Genomic DNA, 21666 nt, shown 5'->3' on the forward strand with positions numbered 1-21666 from the left:
TATATTTTTTTTTTACCAATATGAATATTTTATTACATAATATGGTACAGAAGATTTAAGAGATACATTGTTGATATAAAGATGGCATATAAGGTACATGTTGTTACGTGTGTATCACCGATTATAAGGCGAAAATCTCATCTGTTCCAGCCGCTGGAACAGAAAACTAGCTGCCCTGGGATCCCTAGTTACCCTGATGAGTCTTTTTCCCAGCTCCTTAAGGAATTTAGATGCATTCTTTCCCCATGAGCCAAGTGTCTCTGAGCCTATGGGAACAAACATATAATGATGGGCAAGTTCTCCATATTTTCTAGACTTTTGGGACTCCCTGAAGCTGGCAGCTGCCCCTCCTTCCTCCTTGGTGTATTGGAGATAGGTATCAGCCAAAGTAGATGCACATGTATAGTCCCACACCACCTGCTTCCTATCTGTCCAGGCTTGAAGGGTGATACCATCTGGACGCTTCTGGCTGCCATCAGATCTGCATAGTTGGGGTGGCTCCCTTACTGCTGGGCATCCAGCTGTTGTGAGGCTCCTCTTGATAATGTTATTAACCTCCTCATGTCTTGCAATCTTTCCCTCGGATTTACGGCACACAAGACCATGGTACCCGAATCGGTCTGCTGCTTCACTGCCACAAATACACCTGTGTTCGGCGAGAATAGGGGCAGCAAGTCGAAGGGCAACACCGATGTGGATAGTCTGTGGGTCGAGGCGTGTGCCAAGGCTGAAGTTGGGAACAGCCAACAGAAAGTCCCTAGCATGAGGCGCTCTCACTGCCAGGAGGCGGGCTCTATCCTTCCCTGACACACTCTGAAGCATTGTTGAGGCTATATTTTCCACTATATATATATATATATATATATATATATATATATATATATATATATATATATATATATATATATATATATATATATATATATATATATATATATATTTATATATTTATTTATTTTAAGTACTGCCCCATTGTGTTACTCTGCTGACATTTTACGGTGCCCTGTGGCCTGGTGGCTAAAGCTCTCGCTTCACACAGCAAGGATCCGAGTTCGATTCCTGGCGAGTGTAGAAACATTGGGCGTTTCTTTACACTGGTTGTCTATGTTCCCCATCAATAAAATTGGTACCTTGGAGTTAGTGGACTGGTGTGGGTTGCATCCTGGGACAAAACTTACCTAATTTGCCTGAAATGCTCAGCATAACAAGTGGCTTTCTATGTAGTCATATGTCATTATTGTCAGCTAGGACTGTATACCTTGTACTTGTACTTGTAGAAATAAAGATATTTCATAATTCGGAGTAAGAGCCGTATTTGCCCAATATCCTCCCATCACACAAGATGGTTTACCGGGATGGCTTACCTGTCTATATTCCTTTCACACGGGATGGCTTACCTGTCTATATTCCTTTCACATGGGATGGCTTACCTGTCTATATTCCTTTCACATGGGATGGCTTACCTGTCTATATTCCTTTCACACGGGATGGCTTACCTGTCTATATTCCTTTCACATGGGATGGCTTACCTCTGATTCTTTTCATGCAGGATGGCCTCTTTCATATTCCTTCACATGGGATGGTTTACCAGTCATATTCCATTGTGCAGAATGGTTCACCAGTTTACACGGATGGTTTACAATTATTCATTGCGCGGCTCGCGAGCCGCCAATAACAAGATATGCAGGCTAATATTACCATGTCTAATTTTTCTCATTTATTATATTGCACTAGCAGCTCAGTACTACTTAATTTAGTTGAGTTATGCTAACTTGCAATAGCTGTGGCTCTCTCAATCAATGTGTTTAACCGAAGTGGCTCTCTTGCAAAAATTAGTGAATAACACTGATTTAGTTTACATCATACAGGATGACTCACGAAATCGGGTTCTAACCCTGCCCGTGGTATGGTTTATCATACAGGATGGTATACCTGTCATATTCCTTCACACAGGGTAGTTTACCTGTCATATTCTATCACAGGATGTTTTCCCTGTCATATTTCTTCACTGTCATATTCCATCACAGAGGATGGTTTACTTGTATTCCTTCACATGGGATAATTTACCAGTCACATTCCTTTACAAAGAATGGTTTACCTGTCATAGTCCTTCACAAAGATTGGCTCACCTGTCACATTTCATTTCACTGGATAGTTTCCCTGTCATATTGCATCACATAAGATGGCTTTTATGTTATATTCCTTCACACAGGATGATTTCCATTATATTTCTCTTAGGATAGTTTATCTGTCATATTACTTTGCATTGGTGGGTTTACCTGTCATATTCCATGCAATAGGTTAGCTTTCCTGTTATATTTCTTTACATATTTAAACCATCATATTCCATCACACAGGCTGAATTACTCATCATATCCTATCATATAATGTTTTCCCTATGATATTCCATCATTTAGGATGGTTTACTTGTTATATCTGACCACACAGGATGGTTTACCCATCATATTCCTTAACAGAATGGTTCACTTGTCATATTCTATCATGCAAAATGAATTAGTCACATTCCATTATAAAAGACAGTTTACCTCTCATAATTCTTCACATAGGATAGTTTACCTGTCATATTCCTTTATACAGGATAGTTCACCTGTCATATTCCTTCATACAGGTTGGTTTACCTGTCGTATCCCTTAGGAGGCTGCTTAATTTGTCATTTTCCATCACACAGGGTAGTTTACCTGTCATATTCTATCACAGGATGTTTACCCTGTGCTATTCCACCACACACAGTTTACCTGTCATTACCAATCACATAGGATGATTTCCCCCATTGTATGCCTTCATGGGAAAGTGTACCTGATACATTCTTTCAAACAGAATGAATTACAGATCATATTCCATCACAAAATATAGTTTATTGTCATATTCCTTCTCAAAGGATGGTTTACCTGTCATATATATTCACAGAGGATGGTTAACCTGTTACATTCCATTACACAAGATGGTTTATCTGTCATATTTCTTTACACAGGATGGTTTACCTGGCATATTCTATCACACATGAAAATTTCTGTCACATTACATTACACAGGATGGTTTACTTGTCATATTTTTTCACACAGTACAGTTTTCCCCTGTCATATCTCTTCACAGAATGCTTTTTCCCTGGCATATTCTGTCACGCGGATTGGTTTTCTTACATGAGGTAATGAAAACTTAGTCTCCATTAACTGATTGATTACATTAAAGGACTACTATTTAAATCAAGAGAAGCTCTAAACCCAAAGGGTTCATATGGTGTATGTAACAGGATGCAATCAGGTTCACTCTAAGGAAGGGGAGGATTGGTTCACTTTCCTGGATGAAGATCCCCTCACCAGCATCAAGAAGCCTCCCTCAAGAGGAATATTGCTTACACTGCCCATGCCTAGCTACTGACAAACACAGTACAATAGTCCCTCATGGAATTTATGGTTTATTAGGTTTACAGTCTGTCGACTACACAAGGATCATTAGGGTTGCATGTAGCCTGTATACCACCAGTCAAGGATACTTTAATTTCTACAATAGGGATTAAAGAAAATCCTCAATGTATCTACAGAGACACACACAGGTGTGCATGCTCTTCCTCACAGAATTTAACAGTATAGTCCAAGGTAAACATAAGATACTCTTGAGTGTGAGATTGTTGTAGCAAACCTTTTAGCTCATGCTCTACAACTGCCTTGCCATTATTATATTCATGTGAAAGTGCTAAACCTGTAGGGGCTATACACCTGGGGAATAGGAGATAATCAGATTTAATTCAAGGAAGGGGAGGGCAACTCAAATTATTTAGCTAAATAATTTGAGCTACCCTCCCCTTAAAATAGATTTAAATCTAGTTTGAGGATTGCATGCCTACATTCTAGTGGTTGAAAATTTCTGAGCAAGTGCATTATAGATGAGCTTGCCTGAGCATTTGTGTCAATGTGTACTTTCAATGACAGGGCCTCTATTGTGAAGTATTTCTGCAAATCAAGTAATTTTGTGGTATGCAAATTTTTAGAATGATCCTCATCAGTTTATTCAGCATTTTTAAAGTATTTCAAATATTTTGCTAGACACCAAAACAAGAAGGATCTAATGTATGCATTATTATATTCATGGAAAGTGCCAAATAATAGGGGTCAAACTGTGCCTTGGGGACTGGGAAGCAATTTCAATCCATGGGGAAATCAAGTTCATTTCCTTGGATCAAGAGCCCTTTACCAGCATCAAGGGCCCTCTTGAGGGGTGCAGCAAATGCAGAATGAAGTACGTACTCAAAAGTCACACATTTTCCCCATACCTTGGGTGAACTCTACCACAGCCCTTACTGATTGTAACCCTTCTCTGTATTGCTGACAGTATTTGCCTACAATAAATCCAAGTAGAGGGATTTCAAGTTCAAGATATTTGCAGTTGGATTTTGTAGACTTGCCTCCCTACTGGGAAAAGAAAGATGATGTTTTTTTGTCTGTTTTCTCATCTAAAATTATTATGCCCAGTTATTGGCACAAATCTAATACATGGTTAACCCCATTTAGGAACTCATGATCCAAAGAACTGTATTTATCCTTCCTTTGGAAGGTTAATTACCCAGGTGCTATATTACCTTTATGTTAGCATTTCCCAATACTGTAAAGAAAATTATAAACAGTTAATATTTGAAGTGTTGTCATAGTCTGTGGTGTGAATCATATGTGAGCAAAGCAAGCCATGTAATTATTGGGATCTATAGTCATCTTATTATGATAAGTATATTCAAGAGGAAGCAGCAAATCAATAGGGGTTATACAGCACCTGGGAAATAGGAGGTAATCATGTTTGATCCGAGTGGAAGGTAACTCTAGTTCATTTGATTAAGAACCCTTTGTCAATATAAAGGTGCCCCCTTGAAGGGATTCAGTCCAAGTTAGAGGTCCTACATTTCATTTCTGAGCTTTCTCATTCTCATTACCTTGCATTTATAGGGGCTGAACTTCAAAAGCTACTTGTCTACCTGCAGCCTATGTCAATTGTCTTGGGAGTCTCTTAATGTCCTCACCAGTTGTTACTCTCATGAATTTCATATAATTTTTTTTCATTAACACATCAGCTGTTTCACACCAAGGCAGGGTGGCTCGAAAAAGAAAACTTCCATCATCAATCACTCCATCACTGTCTTGCCAGAGGCAGGCTTATACTACCGTTATAAAACTGCAGCATAAACACCCCTCCTTCAGAGTGCTGGCACTGCACTTCCCATCTCCAGGAATCAAGTCCAGCCTGCCGGTTTCCCTGAATCCCTTCATAAATGTTACCTTGCTTACACTCCAACAGCACGTCAAGTCCTAAAAACCATTTGTTTCCATTTGTTCCTATCTAATACGCTCACGCATGCTTGCTGGAAGTCCAAGCCCCTAACACACAAAACCTCCTTTACCCACTCCCTCCAACCTTTCCTAGGCCGACCCCCTACCCCACCTTCCCTCCACTACAGATTTATACACTATCAAAGTCATTCTATTTCGTTCCATCCTCTACATGTCTAAACTATCTCAATAACCCCTCCTCAGCCCTCTGGATAATAGTTTTGGTAATCCTGCACCTCCTCCTAATCTCCAAACTACGGAGTCTCTGTATTATATTCACACCACACATTACCCTCAGACATGACATCTCCATTGCCTCCAGCCTTGTCCTTGTTGCAACATTCACCACCCATGCCTCACACCCATACAAGAGCATTGTTATAACTGTACTCTCATACATTCCCCTCTTTGCTTTCAGGGATAAAGTTCTTTGTCTCCACAGACTCCTCAGTGCACCACTCACCTTTTTCCCCTCATCAATTCTATGATTCACCTCATCTTTCATAGACCCATCTGCTGACATGTCCATTCCCAAATATATCCAAACACATTCACCTCCATGCTCTCTCTATCCAATCTGATATCAATAGCAGTGATATGCAGGACATAATTCTTAAGAGTCAAGGGTTCAAGTATTGAACTTTAGGGAACTTCACTTCACTTAGTAATTTTATCTTTTACCCACTGCCTTCCATTTCATTGGTATTCCCATAGTGTATAAGGGCTATACATTATGATTATTACATTCATGGAGTATTAAATCCCTAGTGATCAGACAGCATCTGGGAGGCAATTAGGTTTAATCCAAGGGAAGGATAGGTCCAACTCCTTAGATCAGGAGCCTGTATAGTCCTTGTGGCTTAGCGCTTCTTTTTGATTATAATAATAATTAGATCAGGAGCTTATCAACAGCATCAAGGTGCTTCCCTAGAGTAATAAGGGATATACAACACTGAAGTGTCTTACAAAATAATTGTCAAATAAGTCATATTAAAGAAATCAGTACTCTCACAAAAGATGGGCAGACTTTGACCATACTGACTACCCAATGATGAAAGTGAGAGAAACAACAAAGTAGACAAACTAGAAAGATCTGTAGATATACAATGAGAGGCAATGAGTGAACCTAATGTACTCATGATCATAATTCTATAGGAAGTAGGACACAAATGTCATGCAAATGAACATAGTAACTGAAATGAGAGAGATAGAGAGACAAAGAGAGAGAGATAAAGAGAGATAGAGAAAGAGATAAAGAGAGATAGAGATAAAGATAGAGATAGAGAGAGAGAGAGGGGAAGGGAGGGGGGGTAGATGGACTGAACAGGGCAGTGACAGCCACATGATAAGGTCCTTCCAGGATGAGCTAATTCACAGGCCTGGTTGCCCACCTGACAAATCCTGAGATAGATAAAGGAATCATCAAAATTAATTCTCACACAGCTTAACAGGGGACAGTAATATTAGCAGAAATGGCCTCAAAAGCAATAGACGCATGCAAAGGTTATCACCAGAGGGGCTGGGAGAACCTATGTCTGCTTAACCTTCAACAAATATCTCACTCTGCCACATACGGTTGACAGGGTACCTACCACCTGGCTCACCTGATGCTACCCAAATTCATGAAGTCTGTAATCCATAGAGGACAAAATAGTGTTTATTTGGCTGTCTAATAAAACAAGGGAAGATATATGGGTAAGTCTCCTAACAGATGCTGCTCTTGTTCATTTACATTATCAACACCAGTAATATTTTGAGAGCAGGTGGAAGCACTCACTTCCTTAATCCATTGCTAACTCTGCCTTCACTTTGGCCAAAGAATGTAGTGTAACAGACTCCTTTCTTTCACTAAACACATTATCAGCCCCTAATGCATGATCATTAAAGCTAGCAATTTCACACACAATTCAAGTATTTATGAAAGAGTTAGATCAAGAAATTTGTGATCTCGCAATATTGCCAGACACCAAAGCCAGTTGAGAACTTGCCATATCTTCCAGACACAGCCTCTCACATCATTTTATTACAGTACAGTATTATTGTATTTTTCTTGGTGATTAGTTTTTCAAATGTATTCATCTTCAATATGTTTGGTGTAGGAATCGTGAGTTCTTATTTGTTTGGTGCAATTTGACAAGAAAATATGGTTTTTATTAAAAAGTTTTTATTAACATGGGAGGCAGTACCTGAAGGTACTGTCTCCCACATTTTTTATTAATATCTACAGTACTTTTTTATCTTTGGCTTACGTGTATTTAGCGTAGGGAATTCCTGTTTTGTTTGGTACAATTTGGTATAGAAATGTGGCTTTTAATATGATACTGTTCACATGTACTATTGAGAGGTCCAGCTGATACTGTACTGCCTCCTGCTTTTTTTTTTATTACCCTTTTTTCTTGGCTTTGACATTCAAATGCATATATCTTTGAAATTTTAGTAGATGGTTTGAGAGTTTTAAGAAGCATAATCAACTTCATAACAAAGCTTTCTGGTGATAGCATGTTAGGTGATCAAGTAGCCACCTTGGCTATATCTAACTCTGCCAGTAGACCCATGCAAACTCTTCCCCCCACTCTTAAAATTCTTCAAATACTGACTAACAAAATATGAGCTAAGTTACACCGTAGTAATTTTTACCTATTGCAACAGTAAGAAATTTGGGTGGCAACACTGGAGGTGTTTAACATAACCCTATTTTTTCTATGTTCTACACTTCACGAAATGCCATTTTATATTATACACCAATTTTGGGGAATGTAACCAGCAAGTTGTGAGATTTACTGTACTTTCACAACTCAAGTTACAACAAAAAATTAGTCATCGGTGGCTACATATATGCAAGAAATGCCATGGTATTCATCAGATATACGCTGCTGACAAGCCTTTATAGATGATGTTAGTGTCACTAAATAATTCGATGAGTTTATTTAGATGATAGAGGACATTATTTTTTCCTAACCAAGTACATTATGCTTCTGATGGTAGATTGTTTGGGATAGGTATTGCAAAATGTTCTCTAGTTACTAATCTGTAGCAATTTGAAATCAGTGGCTGGGATGAAAGAACCTACAGATTAACTGCTCTGTCCTTGTCAATGCAACTGGCACACATCAATGTAAACTGCTGCCAGCTCATCACAAGGTGAAGACAACATCATGGATTACACAGAATTTTACCATCAAAGTTTATAAAACAATGCAATGTAAAACTATTAAATATATTAAAATTACAAAGTAACTTGTTATAAATAGAGTATGCCATGTAAGCAAAAAACACAGCCAATAAGAGGCACAATTATTTCAATACAATTTGTAAAATTATGACAGTTTATCAGATTCTTGTTGATTTATAAAATCATGCAATATGTTTGAATCTAGTGGAATGACGAGATTCTCAATGCCATCCAATCCTTTTTTGGAACGTATGAGCTTGTGATCTCTGAATTCAGTAAGTTGAGCACGCAGAGTGAGATCTGAATTAACCAAAAATAATTCTCGACAACGTTGATACATATCATTGAAGGAGAGACCTGAAAAAAAAAAAAAAAATTCAACCTGCTGTATCGTTCAAACCCTTGCATATTTTGGCATGAAACAAATATACAAAACAAAGTCCATTTCCCAATACATATGTGGAAAGATATGTTTGACTAATAAAATGACATTATAATCATAACTTCATTATTGCAAAAAAAAGCACATTAAACTTCCCTTAAGTATTGTAATTAACTTTTAGATTTACTGCATTATTACTAATTTGCAAGTACAGCCTATCCTCACTTAACGATGAAGTTCCATTCCTAAGGCCACGTCAGTAAACGAATTTGTCGCTAAGTGAGGAGCATACTATAATGGTAGTGGGTTTGTGTCAACCATCTTTGATATAATTTTAATGTCACCTTTACACCATTTATAACATTTCTGGTATATTTTTAAATGTTTATACAGCAGTGTACTGTACATTTTAATAGACAGAATAGAAGAAATCAGATTTAATATACATTATTTAGGTATGCATACTGGTCAGATAGCCAGTCACAAGTCTGAGTCATCAGTAAACAAATACTGTACGTTGCTAAGCTAGGAGAAGCTGTATTTTGTGATGGAATTTCTGTTTCTAAATGCTAACATGTCATCCTTAAATCAAAATAAAAAACCTTAGTCTCTAGTCCATTTTTGTTCTATGTAAGTTACAAGACCTCTAAATGTACTAAACAGTGAAAAGACTATGTATGCAAAATCTTATCTAATTCAGCTCTCTCATTTTGTTATTTTAAATTAGAAATTTGTCAATGATATTGAACACCAACACTGACATAACTATCATCAATGGAGCTGCAAAACTACAAATCCTCCTTAATTATATTTTCTCCAACATATCATACAAAAGCAGTAATTAAATGAGCAGCTTTCCTTGCTACCTAATCAATCCTAAGTATAAGGGTCCTAGGTAGTAGGTTGGTAAACAGCAACTGCCCGGGGAGGTACTACTGTCCTGCCATGCGAGTGTACAATGAAAGCCTCTAATTGTTTTACATGATGGTAGGACTGCTGGTGTCTCTTGTCTGTCTCATAAACATGCAAGATTTCAGGTACGTCTTGCTGCTTCTACCTGCACTTAGGTCACACTACACATATATGTTTTTATTATTTTTTATTATCACACTGGCCGATTCCCACCAAAGCAGAGTGGCCCGAAAAAGAAAAACTTTCACCATCATTCACTCCATCACTGTCTTGCCAGAAGGGTGCTATACACTACAGTTTTTAAACTGCAACATTAACACCCCTCCTTCAGAGTGCAGGCACTGTACTTCCCATCTCCAGGACTCAAGTCCGGCCTGCCGGTTTCCCTGAACCCCTTCATAAATGTTACTTTGCTCACACTCCAACAGCACGTCAAGTATTAAAAACCATTTGTCTCCATTCACTCCTATCAAACACGCTCACGCATGCCTGCTGGAAGTCCAAGCCCCTCGCACACAAAACCTCCTTTACCCCCTCCCTCCAACCTTTCCTAGGCCGACCCCTACCCCACCTTCCTTCCACTACAGACTGATACACTCTTGAAGTCATTCTGTTTCGCTCCATTCTCTCTACATGTCCGAACCACCTCAACAAACCTGCCTCAGCCCTCTGGACAACAGTTTTGGTAATCCCGCACCTCCTCCTAACTTCCAAACTACGAATTCTCTGCATTATATTCACACCTCACAATGCCCTCAGACATGACATCTCCACTGCCTCCAGCCTTCTCCTCGCTGCAACATTCATCACCCATGCTTCACACCCATATAAGAGTGTTGGTAAAACTATACTCTCATACATTCCCCTCTTTGCCTCCAAGGACAAAGTTCTTTGTCTCCACAGACTCCTAAGTGCACCACTCACCCTTTTCCCCTCATCAATTCTATGATTCACCTCATCTTTCATAGACCCATCCGCTGACACGTCCACTCCCAAATATCTGAATACATTCACCTCCTCCATACTCTCTCCCTCCAATCTGATATCCAATCTTTCATCACCTAATCTTTTTGCTATCCTCATAACCTTACTCTTTCCTGTATTCACTTTTAATTTTCTTCTTTTGCATACCCTACCAAATTCATCCACCAATCTCTGAAACTTCTCTTCAGAATCTCCCAAGAGCACAGTGTCATCAGTAAAGAGCAACTGTGAAAACTCCCACCTTATGTGTGATTCTTTATCTTTTAACTCCACGCCTCTTGCCAAGACCCTCGCATTTACTTCTCTTACAACCCCATCTATAAATATATTAAACAACCACGGTGACATCACACATCCTTGTCTAAGGCCTACTTTTACTGGGAAATAATTTCCCTCTTTCCTACATACTCTAACTTGAGCCTCACTATCCTCATAAAAGCTCTTCACTGCTTTCAGTAACCTACCTCCTATACCATACACCTGCAACATCTGCCACATTGCCCCCCTATCCACCCTGTCATACGCCTTTTCCAAATCCATAAATGCCACAAAGACCTCTTTAGCCTTATCTAAATACTGTCTGTAAACACCTGGTCCACACACCCCCTACCTTTCCTAAAGCCTCCTTGTTCATCTGCTATCCTATTCTCCGTCTTACTCTTAATTCTTTCAATAATAACTCTACCATACACTTTACCAGGTATCTCAACAGACTTATCCCCCTATAATTTTTGCACTCTCTTTTGTCCCCTTTGCCTTTATACAAAGGAACTATGCATGCTCTCTGCCAATCCCTAGGTATCTTACCCTCTTCCATACATTTATTAAATAATTGCACCAACCACTCCAAAACTATATCCCCACCTGCTTTTAACATTTCTATCTTTATCCCATCAATCCCGGCTGCCTTACCCCCTTTCATTTTACCTACTGCCTCACGAACTTCCCCCACACTCACAACTGGCTCTTCCTCACTCCTACAAGATGTTATTCCTCCTTGCCCTATACACGAAATCACAGCTTCCCTATCTTCATCAACATTTAACAATTCCTCAAAATATTCCCTCCATCTTCCCAATACCTCTAACTCTCCATTTAATAGCTCTCCTCTCCTATTTTTTACTGACAAATCCATCTGTTCTCTAGGCTTCCTTAACTTGTTAATCTCACTACAAAACTTTTTCTTATTTTCAACAAAATTTGTTGATAACATCTCACCCACTCTCTCATTTGCTCTCTTTTTACATTGCTTCACCACTCTTAACCTCTCTCTTTTTCTCCATATACTCTTCTCTCCTTGCATCACTTCTACTTTGTAAAAACTTCTCATATGCTAAATTTTTCTCCCTTACTACTCTCTTTACATCGTCATTCCACCAATCGCTCCTCTTCCCTCCCGCACCCACTTTCCTGTAACCACAAACTTCTGCTGAACACTCTAACATTACATTTTTAAACCTACCCCATACCTCTTCGACCCCATTGCCTATGCTCTCATTAGCCCATCTATCCTCCAATAGCTGTTTATATCTAACCCTAACTGCCTCCTCTTTTAGTTTATAAACCTTCACCTCTCTCTTCCCTGTTGCTTCTATTCTCCTTGTATCCCATCTACCTTTGACTCTCAGTGTAGCTACAACTAGAAAGTGATCTGATATATCTGTGGCCCCTCTATAAACATGTACATCCTGAAGTCTACTCAACAGTCTTTTATCTACCAATACATAATCCAACAACCTACTGTCATTTTGCCCTACATCATAACTTGTATACTTATTTATCCTCTTTTTCTTAAAATATGTATACCTATAACTAAACCCCTTTCTATACAAAGTTCAATCAAAGAGCTCTCATTATTATTTACACCTGGCACTCCAAACTTACCTACCACACCCTCTCTAAAAGTTTCTCCTACTTTAGCATTCAGGTCCCCTACCACAATTACTCTCTCACTTGGTTCAAAGGCTCCTATACATTCACTTAACATCTCCCAAAATCTCTCTCTCTCCTCTACATTCCTCTCTTCTCCAGGTGCATACACGCTTATTATGACCCACTTTTTGCATCCAACCTTTACTTTAATCCACATAATTCTTGAATTTACACATTCATATTCTCTTTTCTCCTTCCATAACTGATCCTTCAACATTACTGCTACCCCTTCCTTTGCTCTAACTCTCTCAGATACTCCAGATTTAATCCCATTTATTTCCCCCCACCGAAACTCCCCTACCCCCTTCAGCTTTGTTTCGCTTAGGGCCAGGACATCCAACTTCTTTTCATTCATAACATCAGCAATCATCTGTTTCTTGTCATCCGCACTACATCCACGCACATTCAAGCATCCCAGTTTTATAAAGTTTTTCTTCTCTTTTTTAGTAAATGTCTACAGGAGAAGGGGTTACTAGCCCATTGCTCCCGGCATTTTAGTCGCCTCATACGACACGCATGGCTTACGGAGGAAAGATTCTTTTCCACTTCCCCATGGACAACAGAAGAAATAAAGAAGAACAAGAGTTATTTAGAAAAAGGAGAAAAACCTAGATGTATGTATATATATATATGCATGTGCGTGTCTGTGAAGTGTGACCAAAGTGTAAGTAGGAGTAGCAAGATATCCCTGTTATCTAGCGTGTTTATGAGACAGAAAAAGAAACCAGCAATCCTACCATCATGCAAAACAGTTACAGGTTTCTGTTTCACAGACATCTGGCAGGACGGTAGTACTTCCCTGGGTGGTTGCTGTCTACCAACCTACTACCTAAAACACATATATGTACAAGCATATATATGTACACATATGTACAAGCATATATATGTACACATATATGTACAAGCATATACATACACACACACCCCTCTGGGTTTTCTTCTATTTTCTTTCTAGTTCTTCTTCTTGTTTATTTCCTCTTACTTCCATGGGGAAGTGGAACAGAATTTTTCCTCTGTAAGCCATGCGTGTTGTAAGAGGCGACTAAAATGCTGGGAGCAAGGGGCTAGTAACTCTTCTGTATATATTACTAAATGTAAAAGGAGAAACTTTCGTTTTTCCTTTATGGCCACCCTGCCTCGGTGGGATACGGCCGGTGTGTTGAAAGAAAGAAGTGTAAGGTTTTAAATTTATCAATCAATAACTGAAGTCTTTCATTATATTTAAAATTATTATTCCCATCATGTTATCTGCTAGTAGAATACTGGCAACTGTCTGGTATTTAATCTGCCCCACATGATTACAACCATTTCTACAGCAGTAAAAAGTAACATTAAATGTTCTTTTATTTAATTTTTTCAACAAACCGGCCATCTTCCACCAAGGTAGTGAGACCCAAAAATAAGAAACACTTTCACCTCCATTCACTCCATCACTGTCTTGCCAGATACTACAGCTCAAAACTGCAAATATCCCCACCCTTTCTTCCGAGCACAAGTACTGTACTTCCCACCTCCAGGACTCAAGCCCGGCTAACCAGTTTCCCTGAATCCCTTCATACATGTTACTTTGCTCTCACTTCAACAGCACATCAATTCATAAAAACACTTGTCTCCACTCGCTCCTCTCTAACACACTACACACGTCTGCAATTCCATGGGCAACTTTTTGAATAACTTTCTTGCAGCTATCACAGCAGAGCAGCTATTACAGCAGAGCACCTATATTCATGGTGTTCCATTTCAAGTGTACATTTTGATATACAGTGGAACCTTGGTTTACGACCAGCTCCCTACTCGAATAAAGCTCTGCACTCGACCAAATAAATACAACTTGCCAGAACTTCGCTGCAAGCTATTTTGTGTTTCTTCCCATTTTTTGTTTTCTTTATATTATTTGTAAAAATAAGTCACCAAGGAACCAATGGCGATTAGTAATAACTAACTGTGGCATGCAAAGAGTACGTAAACTTTATTCAGTGCATGTACACACCCTCATTTACAGGCTATCTCCCCCAACCAGCGAACCAGGTGACTGAGGGTTGACGATGGGGCCCCGTCGTTCAACCAGTACTCAGGTTCCAGCCAATGAGAAAATGGTTTTGGCAATCACAGAGGTTATGTGGGTACCACTCTCCTGTCTGCCCTTGTCATTCCCATTCTATAGCTGGTTGAAGCACGGTCTGCTCTCTAGTGGCTTCTATTCTGCCTTGCTTACCTTGGAGTGCACTAATACCTATTGCTGTACATAGTGTATATAGTGTACATACTTCTGTTCTAAATTGGTGAAGGATTATACAAGTCAAAAGTTTTCTGCTGTGTTTATTTTGCTCCCTTTACACCCAGGATAACAGGCCATTTGGACTCCTGGGTTGTAATACCAATCAAACAGAAAATTGGTTGGGAAGAACTCGAACAGCCTTCTGGAATGAATTAAGGTCGCATACAGAGGTTCCAATGTACAGTGGACCCCCGCATAACGATTACCTCCGAATGCGACCAATTATGTAAGTGTATTTATGTAAGTGCATTTGTACGTGTATGTTTGGGGGTCTGAAATGGACTAATCTACTTCACAATATTCCTTATGGGAACAAATTCGGTCAGTACTGGCACCTGAACATACTTCTGGAGTGAAAAAATATCGTTAACCGGGGGTCCACTGTATAATATTTTTCAATTTCCCATGGCTATAATGCATACCTGTTGGATACCATTCCAGTATGATAATGATTTTTGTGAAAAAGTTCTCATCATCCTTTTGGCCCTGCTTTTTATGCAGATTACAACTATGGTTTCTTGTTTTCTTTATCTTTTTATTTTACCCTTTTATGATCTTATACAGTGTATGGCCATGTCTAATTTTTTCTACCAGCTACTGAAGGCATTTTCAGAAATTCTGTGTAACTTGTATTTCTTAGTACTAGAAGGCATTTTGTGGAATTCAAATTTTTTATCACAGCTTTATTTTTTTTACATGCAGCCACCACTCTATTACTGCATACAGAAATTCAGTTTTGGTCTAATACATATTGCGTAGCATTCTGCCATCCATGTATCTGGAAGGAAATTTTGAAATTTGTTAACCCTTTCAGGGTTGGCAGGGCCTCTCCTAAACTTGTTCTCAGGGTCGGAAATTTTTTTGAAAAAAAAAAAAAAAAAAAAATCTCTTATAAAATGATAGAGAATCTTTTCCCAATCACAATGACACCAAAAGTATGAAATTTGATGGAAAACTTACGAAGTTATGCTCTCGCGAGGTTAGCGGTCTTGATGATGTTTACGCATCGGCGATTTCGCCCACTTTGAGCCGTATTTTTGGCCAATTTCAATGTACCAGTCGACAAAAATCTACCTATTTTGCAAGAACTCCATATTTTCTATTGAATGAGTACAAGAAACTACCCATTTACCGATTTCCACTATCCAATAACGTGGTCAGAAATTGGCAATTTTGCCAATTTCTCATAAATTTCAAAAGATGCCAATTTCCAAATAGGGTCCAGAATAAACAAGACAGACATTTCTGGCACTAAAATAACATTTCCTCTTTTCATTACTCATGTCCTCAGGCCTCTGTTACATTTCTTTTGCTTTCCACTTTGAATTTTTATTCTCACAAAAAATAGAAGATTTATGTTATGCAGACTACTGCATTCGTATAGAAATGGTATAAATAATATCAGGGCACTTGTGAAAGAATATTACACTCATCAGTAGACATGTATTGGACACGTGGCATGATTTGTTTACCTTTGAACTTTGGCAAAAAATCGAACATTTCTGCTACTTTGAGCTCAATTTCAAGGCACTTTTCATTGTGAAACAAATCAAAATCATCTCAATTTCCATAATATGTCTTCCATTCTATAAAATGAGATTAGGAAAACTAGAATACAACCATAAATAGCATACGAAAATACACTGCAAAATCACTGTTTTAAACCAAAAACACGGTCGGAGTTTTTTCTCATCATGCACTGTGTGCTGCAGGATTTTTTTTTATACTGCACACACTGACCATATAGACCCATTCTTTCATATGTAGGCCTACCAGCTTTCTCTCGCTAGATCTGAAGGTGCTAGAATTTATGTGTACTAGTACGGCACCAACCCTGGCGTGCAAGCCATACTAGTATGGCACCAACCCTGAAAGGGTTAATGTAGCAAATGAGTTTCTCAACTTCATCTTGGAGATTTTCCAGATAAACTTGTCTGTCACTTGCCATATTTATCAAAATTCTATATTTTTCATGGAATCTGTCAGTGCCTTTACCCCATTTCCATTATATTGCATTTTCCTTTTTTTTTTTTTAACAAGTCAGCCGTCTCCCACCAAGGCAGGGTGACCCAAAAAGAAAATCCCCAAAAAGAAAATACTTTCATCATTGAACACTTTCACCTCACTTACACATAATCACTGTTTTTGCAGAGGTGCTTGAATACAACAGTTTAGAAGCACATACGTATAAAGATACACAACATATCCCTCCAAACTGCCAATATCCCAAACCCCTCCTTTAAAGTGCAGGCACTGTACTTCCCATTTCCAGGACTCAAGTCCGGCTATATAAAAATAACTGGTTTCCCTGAATCCCTTCACTAAATATTACCCTACTCACACTCCAACAGATCGTCAGGTCCCAAATACCATTCGTCTCCATTCACTCCTATCTAACACGCTCACGCATGCTTGCGGGAAGTCCAAGCCCCTTGCCCACAAAACCTCCTTTACCTCTTCCCTCCAACCTTTTCGAGGACGACCCCTACCCCGCCTTTCTTCCCCTACAGATTTATACGCTCTCCATGTCATTCTACTTTGATCCATTCTCTCTAAATCACCAAACCACCTCAACAACCCCTCTTCAGCCTTCTGACTAATACTTTTATTAACTCCACACCTTCTCCTAATTTCCACACTCCAAATTTTCTGCATAATATTTACACCACACATTGCCCTTAGACAGGACATATCCACTGCCTCCAACCGCCTCCTCGCTGCAGCATTTACAACCCAAGCTTCACACCCATATAATAGTGTTGGTTCTATTATACTTTTATATATTCCCTTCTTTGCCTCCATAGATAACGTTTTTTGTCTCCGTATATACCTCAACACACCACTCGCCTTTTTTCCTTCATCAATTCTATGACTGACCTCATCCTTCATAAATCCATCTGCTGACACGTCAGCTCCCAAATATCTGAAAACATTCACTTCTTCCATACTCCTCCTCAATTTGATATCTAATTTTTCTTTATCTAAATCATTTAATACCCTCATCACCTTACTCTTTTCTATGATCGCTTTAAACTTTCTACCTTTATACACACTCCCAAACTCGTCCACTAACCTTTGCAATTTTTCTTTAGAATCTTCTATAAGCACAGCATCATCAGCAAAAAGTAACTGTGTCAATTCCCATTTTGTATTTGATTCCCCATAATTTAGTCCCACCCCTCTCCCGAACACCCTAGCATTTACTTCTTTTACAACCCCATCTACAAATATATTAAACAACCATGGTGACATTACACATCCCTGTCTAAGACCTACTTTTACTGGGAAGTAGTCTCCCTCTCTTCTACTCACCCTAACCTGAGCCTCACTATCCTCATAAAAACTCTTTACAGCATTTAGCAACTTACCACCTATTCTATATACTTGCAACATCTGCCACATTGCTCCCCTATCCACTCTATCATATGCCTTTTCTAAATCCATAAATGCAATAAAAACTTCCCTACCTTTATCTAAATACTGTTCCCATATATGCTTCAATGTAAACACTTGATCTGCACATCTCCTACCCACTCTAAAACCTCCTTGCTCATCCACAATCCTACATTCTGTCTTATCTGTAATTCTTTCAATAATAACCCTATTGTACACTTTTCCTGGTATACTCAGTAAACTTATTCCTCTATAATTTCTACAATCTCTTTTGTCCCCCTTCCCTCTATATAACGGGATTATACATGCTCTCTGACAATCCCTAGGTACCTTCCCCTCTTTCATACATTTATTAAACAAAAATACCAACCACTCCAACACTATATCCCCCCCCCCCCTGCTTTTAACATTTCTGTCATGATCCCGTCAGTTCCAGCTGCTTTACCCCCTTTCATTCTACGTAATGCCTCACGCACCTCCCCACACTCACATCCTGCTCTTCTTCACTCCTAAAAGATGGTATACCACCCTGGCCAGTGCATGAAATTACCACCTCCCTTTCTTCATCAACATTTAAAAGTTCCTCAACATATTCTCGCCATCTACCCAATACCTCCATCTCCCCATCTACTAACTCCAATACTCTGTTTTTAACCCTTTCAGGGTCCGTCCCGTAGATCTACGGCTTTACGTTCAGGTCCAAACCGTAGATCTACGTCATGAGCTCAGCTCACTCTGATAAACTGTGAGTGGTACATTTGGGCCTAGATATGAGAGAATACATCTATGTGGTATGTGTGCACCACATAAAACAGATCCTGCAGCACACTGTGTATAATGAGAGAAAAAAAAACCTGAAATTATTGATTTTTCGAATAAAACAGCGACTTTGCAGTGTTTTTTCGTATGTTTTTTATAATTATATTTGCGATTTCTTGGTCTCATTTGATAGAATGGAAGACATATTACAGAAATAGAGATGATTTTGATTGGTTTTAGCACTGGAAATGGCTTGAAACTGAGCTCAAAGTAGAGGAAATGTTAAATTTTTGCCGATATTCAAGAGTAAACAAACGACCTCACACATCTAATACACACCAGCTGGTGGGTCTAATATACATTCACAAATATGGTGATGATATTTATACAATTATTACAGTATTGCATAACAGTAAATATTCTATTTTTCGGTGTGAATTAAAATTCATTATGTGAATAAAAAATCAAAATGGAATTTATTTGTAAAGCCTCAAAACGTAACTAATGAACAGAGGAAACGTTAGTTTAGTTCCAGGAATACCTACATTGTTTATTCTGGACCCCATTTTGAAATTGGAATATTTTGAACTTTGTGTTAAATTGGCCAAATTAACAATTTCCGATCACTTTATTTTGTAGTTGAAACAGTTGACTTGGCGATTTCTTGTGCTCAATCGATAGAAGAGAAGTAATACTAGTGAAATAGCTAAGAATTTGGTTGACTGGAATAATGTAATTGGCCTAAACTGGGAGTCAAAGCTGGCAAAATTGCCGATTCGTAAATATCACTGACACATCAAAATTCGCGAGAGCATAATTTCGTCAATTTTCCATCAAATTTCATACTTTTTGTTTTATTACCTTCACAAAAAGATTCTCTACCATTTCATAAGAAAAAATAACAATTTTTTTTTTTTTAATTCTTGGACACTGGGGCACCACTTCAGATTTGGGCCTTGGACCCTGAAGGGGTTAAATGACAAATCCATTTGTTCCTTAGGCTTTCTTAACTTGTTTAATTCACTCCAAAAATTTTTCTTATTTTCATTAAAATTTCTCAAAAGTGCCTCTCCCACTCTATCATCCGCTCTCCTTTTGCACTCTCTCACCACTCTCTTCACCTTTCTTTTACTCTCCATATACTCTACTCTTCTTATAACACTTCTGCTTTGTAAAAACCTCTCATAAGCTACCTTCTTCTCTTTTATCACACCCTTTACTTCGTCATTCCACCAATCATTCCTCTTTCCTCCTGCACCCACCCTCCTATAACCACAAACTTCTGCCCCACATTCTACTACTGCATTTTTAAAACTATTCCAACCCTATTCAACCCCCCCCCACTATTCATACTTGCACCAGCCCACCTTTCTGCCAATAGTTGCTTATATCTCACCCGAACTTCCTCCTCCCTTAGTTTATACACTTTCACCTCCCTCTTACTCGTTGTTGCCATTTTCCTCTTGTCCCATCTACCTCTTACTCTAACTGTAGCTACAACTAAATAATGATCCAGTATGTCAGTTGCCCCTCTATAAATGTGTACATCCTGGAGCCTACCCATCAACCTTTTATCCATGAATACATAATGTAACAAACTACTTTCATTACGTGCTGTATCATACCTTGTATATTTATCCTCTTTTTCATAAAATATGTATTACTTATTACCAAACCTCTTTCTACACATAGCTCAATTAAAGGCTCCCCATTTTCATTTACCCCTGGCACCCCAAATTTACCTACTACTCCCTCCACAACATTTTTACCCACTTTAGCATTGAAATCCCCAACCACAAGTACTCTCACACTTGGTTCAAAACTCCCCATGCATTCACTCAAAATTTCCCCAAATCTCTCTCTCTCCTCTACACTTCTCTCTTCTCCAGGGGAATATATACTTACTATAACCCACTTCTCACATCCAACCTTTATTTTATTCCACATAATCTTTGAATTAATACATTTATAGTCCCTCTTTTCCTGCCATAACTTATCCTTCAACATTATTGCTACTCCTTCTTTAGCTCTAACTCTGTTTGAAACCCCTGACCTAATCCCATTTATTCCTCTTCACTGAAACTCTCTCACCCCCTTCAGGACATCCAGCTTCTTCTCATTCATAACATCCACAATCATCTCTTTCTTATCATTCGCACAACATCCACGCACTGAATATTCAGACATCCCACTTTGACAATTTTCTTATTCTTTTTAGTAATTATTACAGGAAAAGGGGTTACTAGCCCACTGTTCCCGGCATTTTAGTTGACTTTTACAACACGCATGGCTTACGGAGGAAAGATTCTTATTCCACTTCCCCATGCATTTTTTTTTTTTTATCAAGTCGGCCATCTCCCACAGAGACATTTATCTGTATTAAATTTCATTACCCATCTTGTGCTATATTGTTCATTTTATACATGAATGCAAGACTTTACAGTTAATTTTATTACAGTGGTACCCCGAGTTTCGTACAGCTCCCAACGCGAACAATTATGTAAGTGTATTATTGTAA

At 38.7% G+C, this 21666-nt stretch overlaps 1 protein-coding gene across 1 annotated transcript in view; it reads right to left on the bottom strand.

Annotated features, from left to right (window-relative positions):
* Window positions 1–8539: 8539 nt before the first annotated feature.
* The window catches only part of Orc2 (origin recognition complex subunit 2), a 74062-nt gene continuing 60935 nt past the window's right edge, over window positions 8540–21666 (bottom strand). The window contains exon 11 of the mRNA XM_053777725.2: window positions 8540–8865. Coding sequence (XP_053633700.1) covers window positions 8654–8865 — 212 coding nt within the window. The 3' untranslated portion in view covers window positions 8540–8653. The remainder of the gene's footprint in view (window positions 8866–21666) is intronic.

Source organism: Cherax quadricarinatus, chromosome 18 (assembly GCF_038502225.1).
Source record: "Cherax quadricarinatus isolate ZL_2023a chromosome 18, ASM3850222v1, whole genome shotgun sequence".
Lineage (NCBI taxonomy): Eukaryota > Metazoa > Arthropoda > Malacostraca > Decapoda > Parastacidae > Cherax > Cherax quadricarinatus.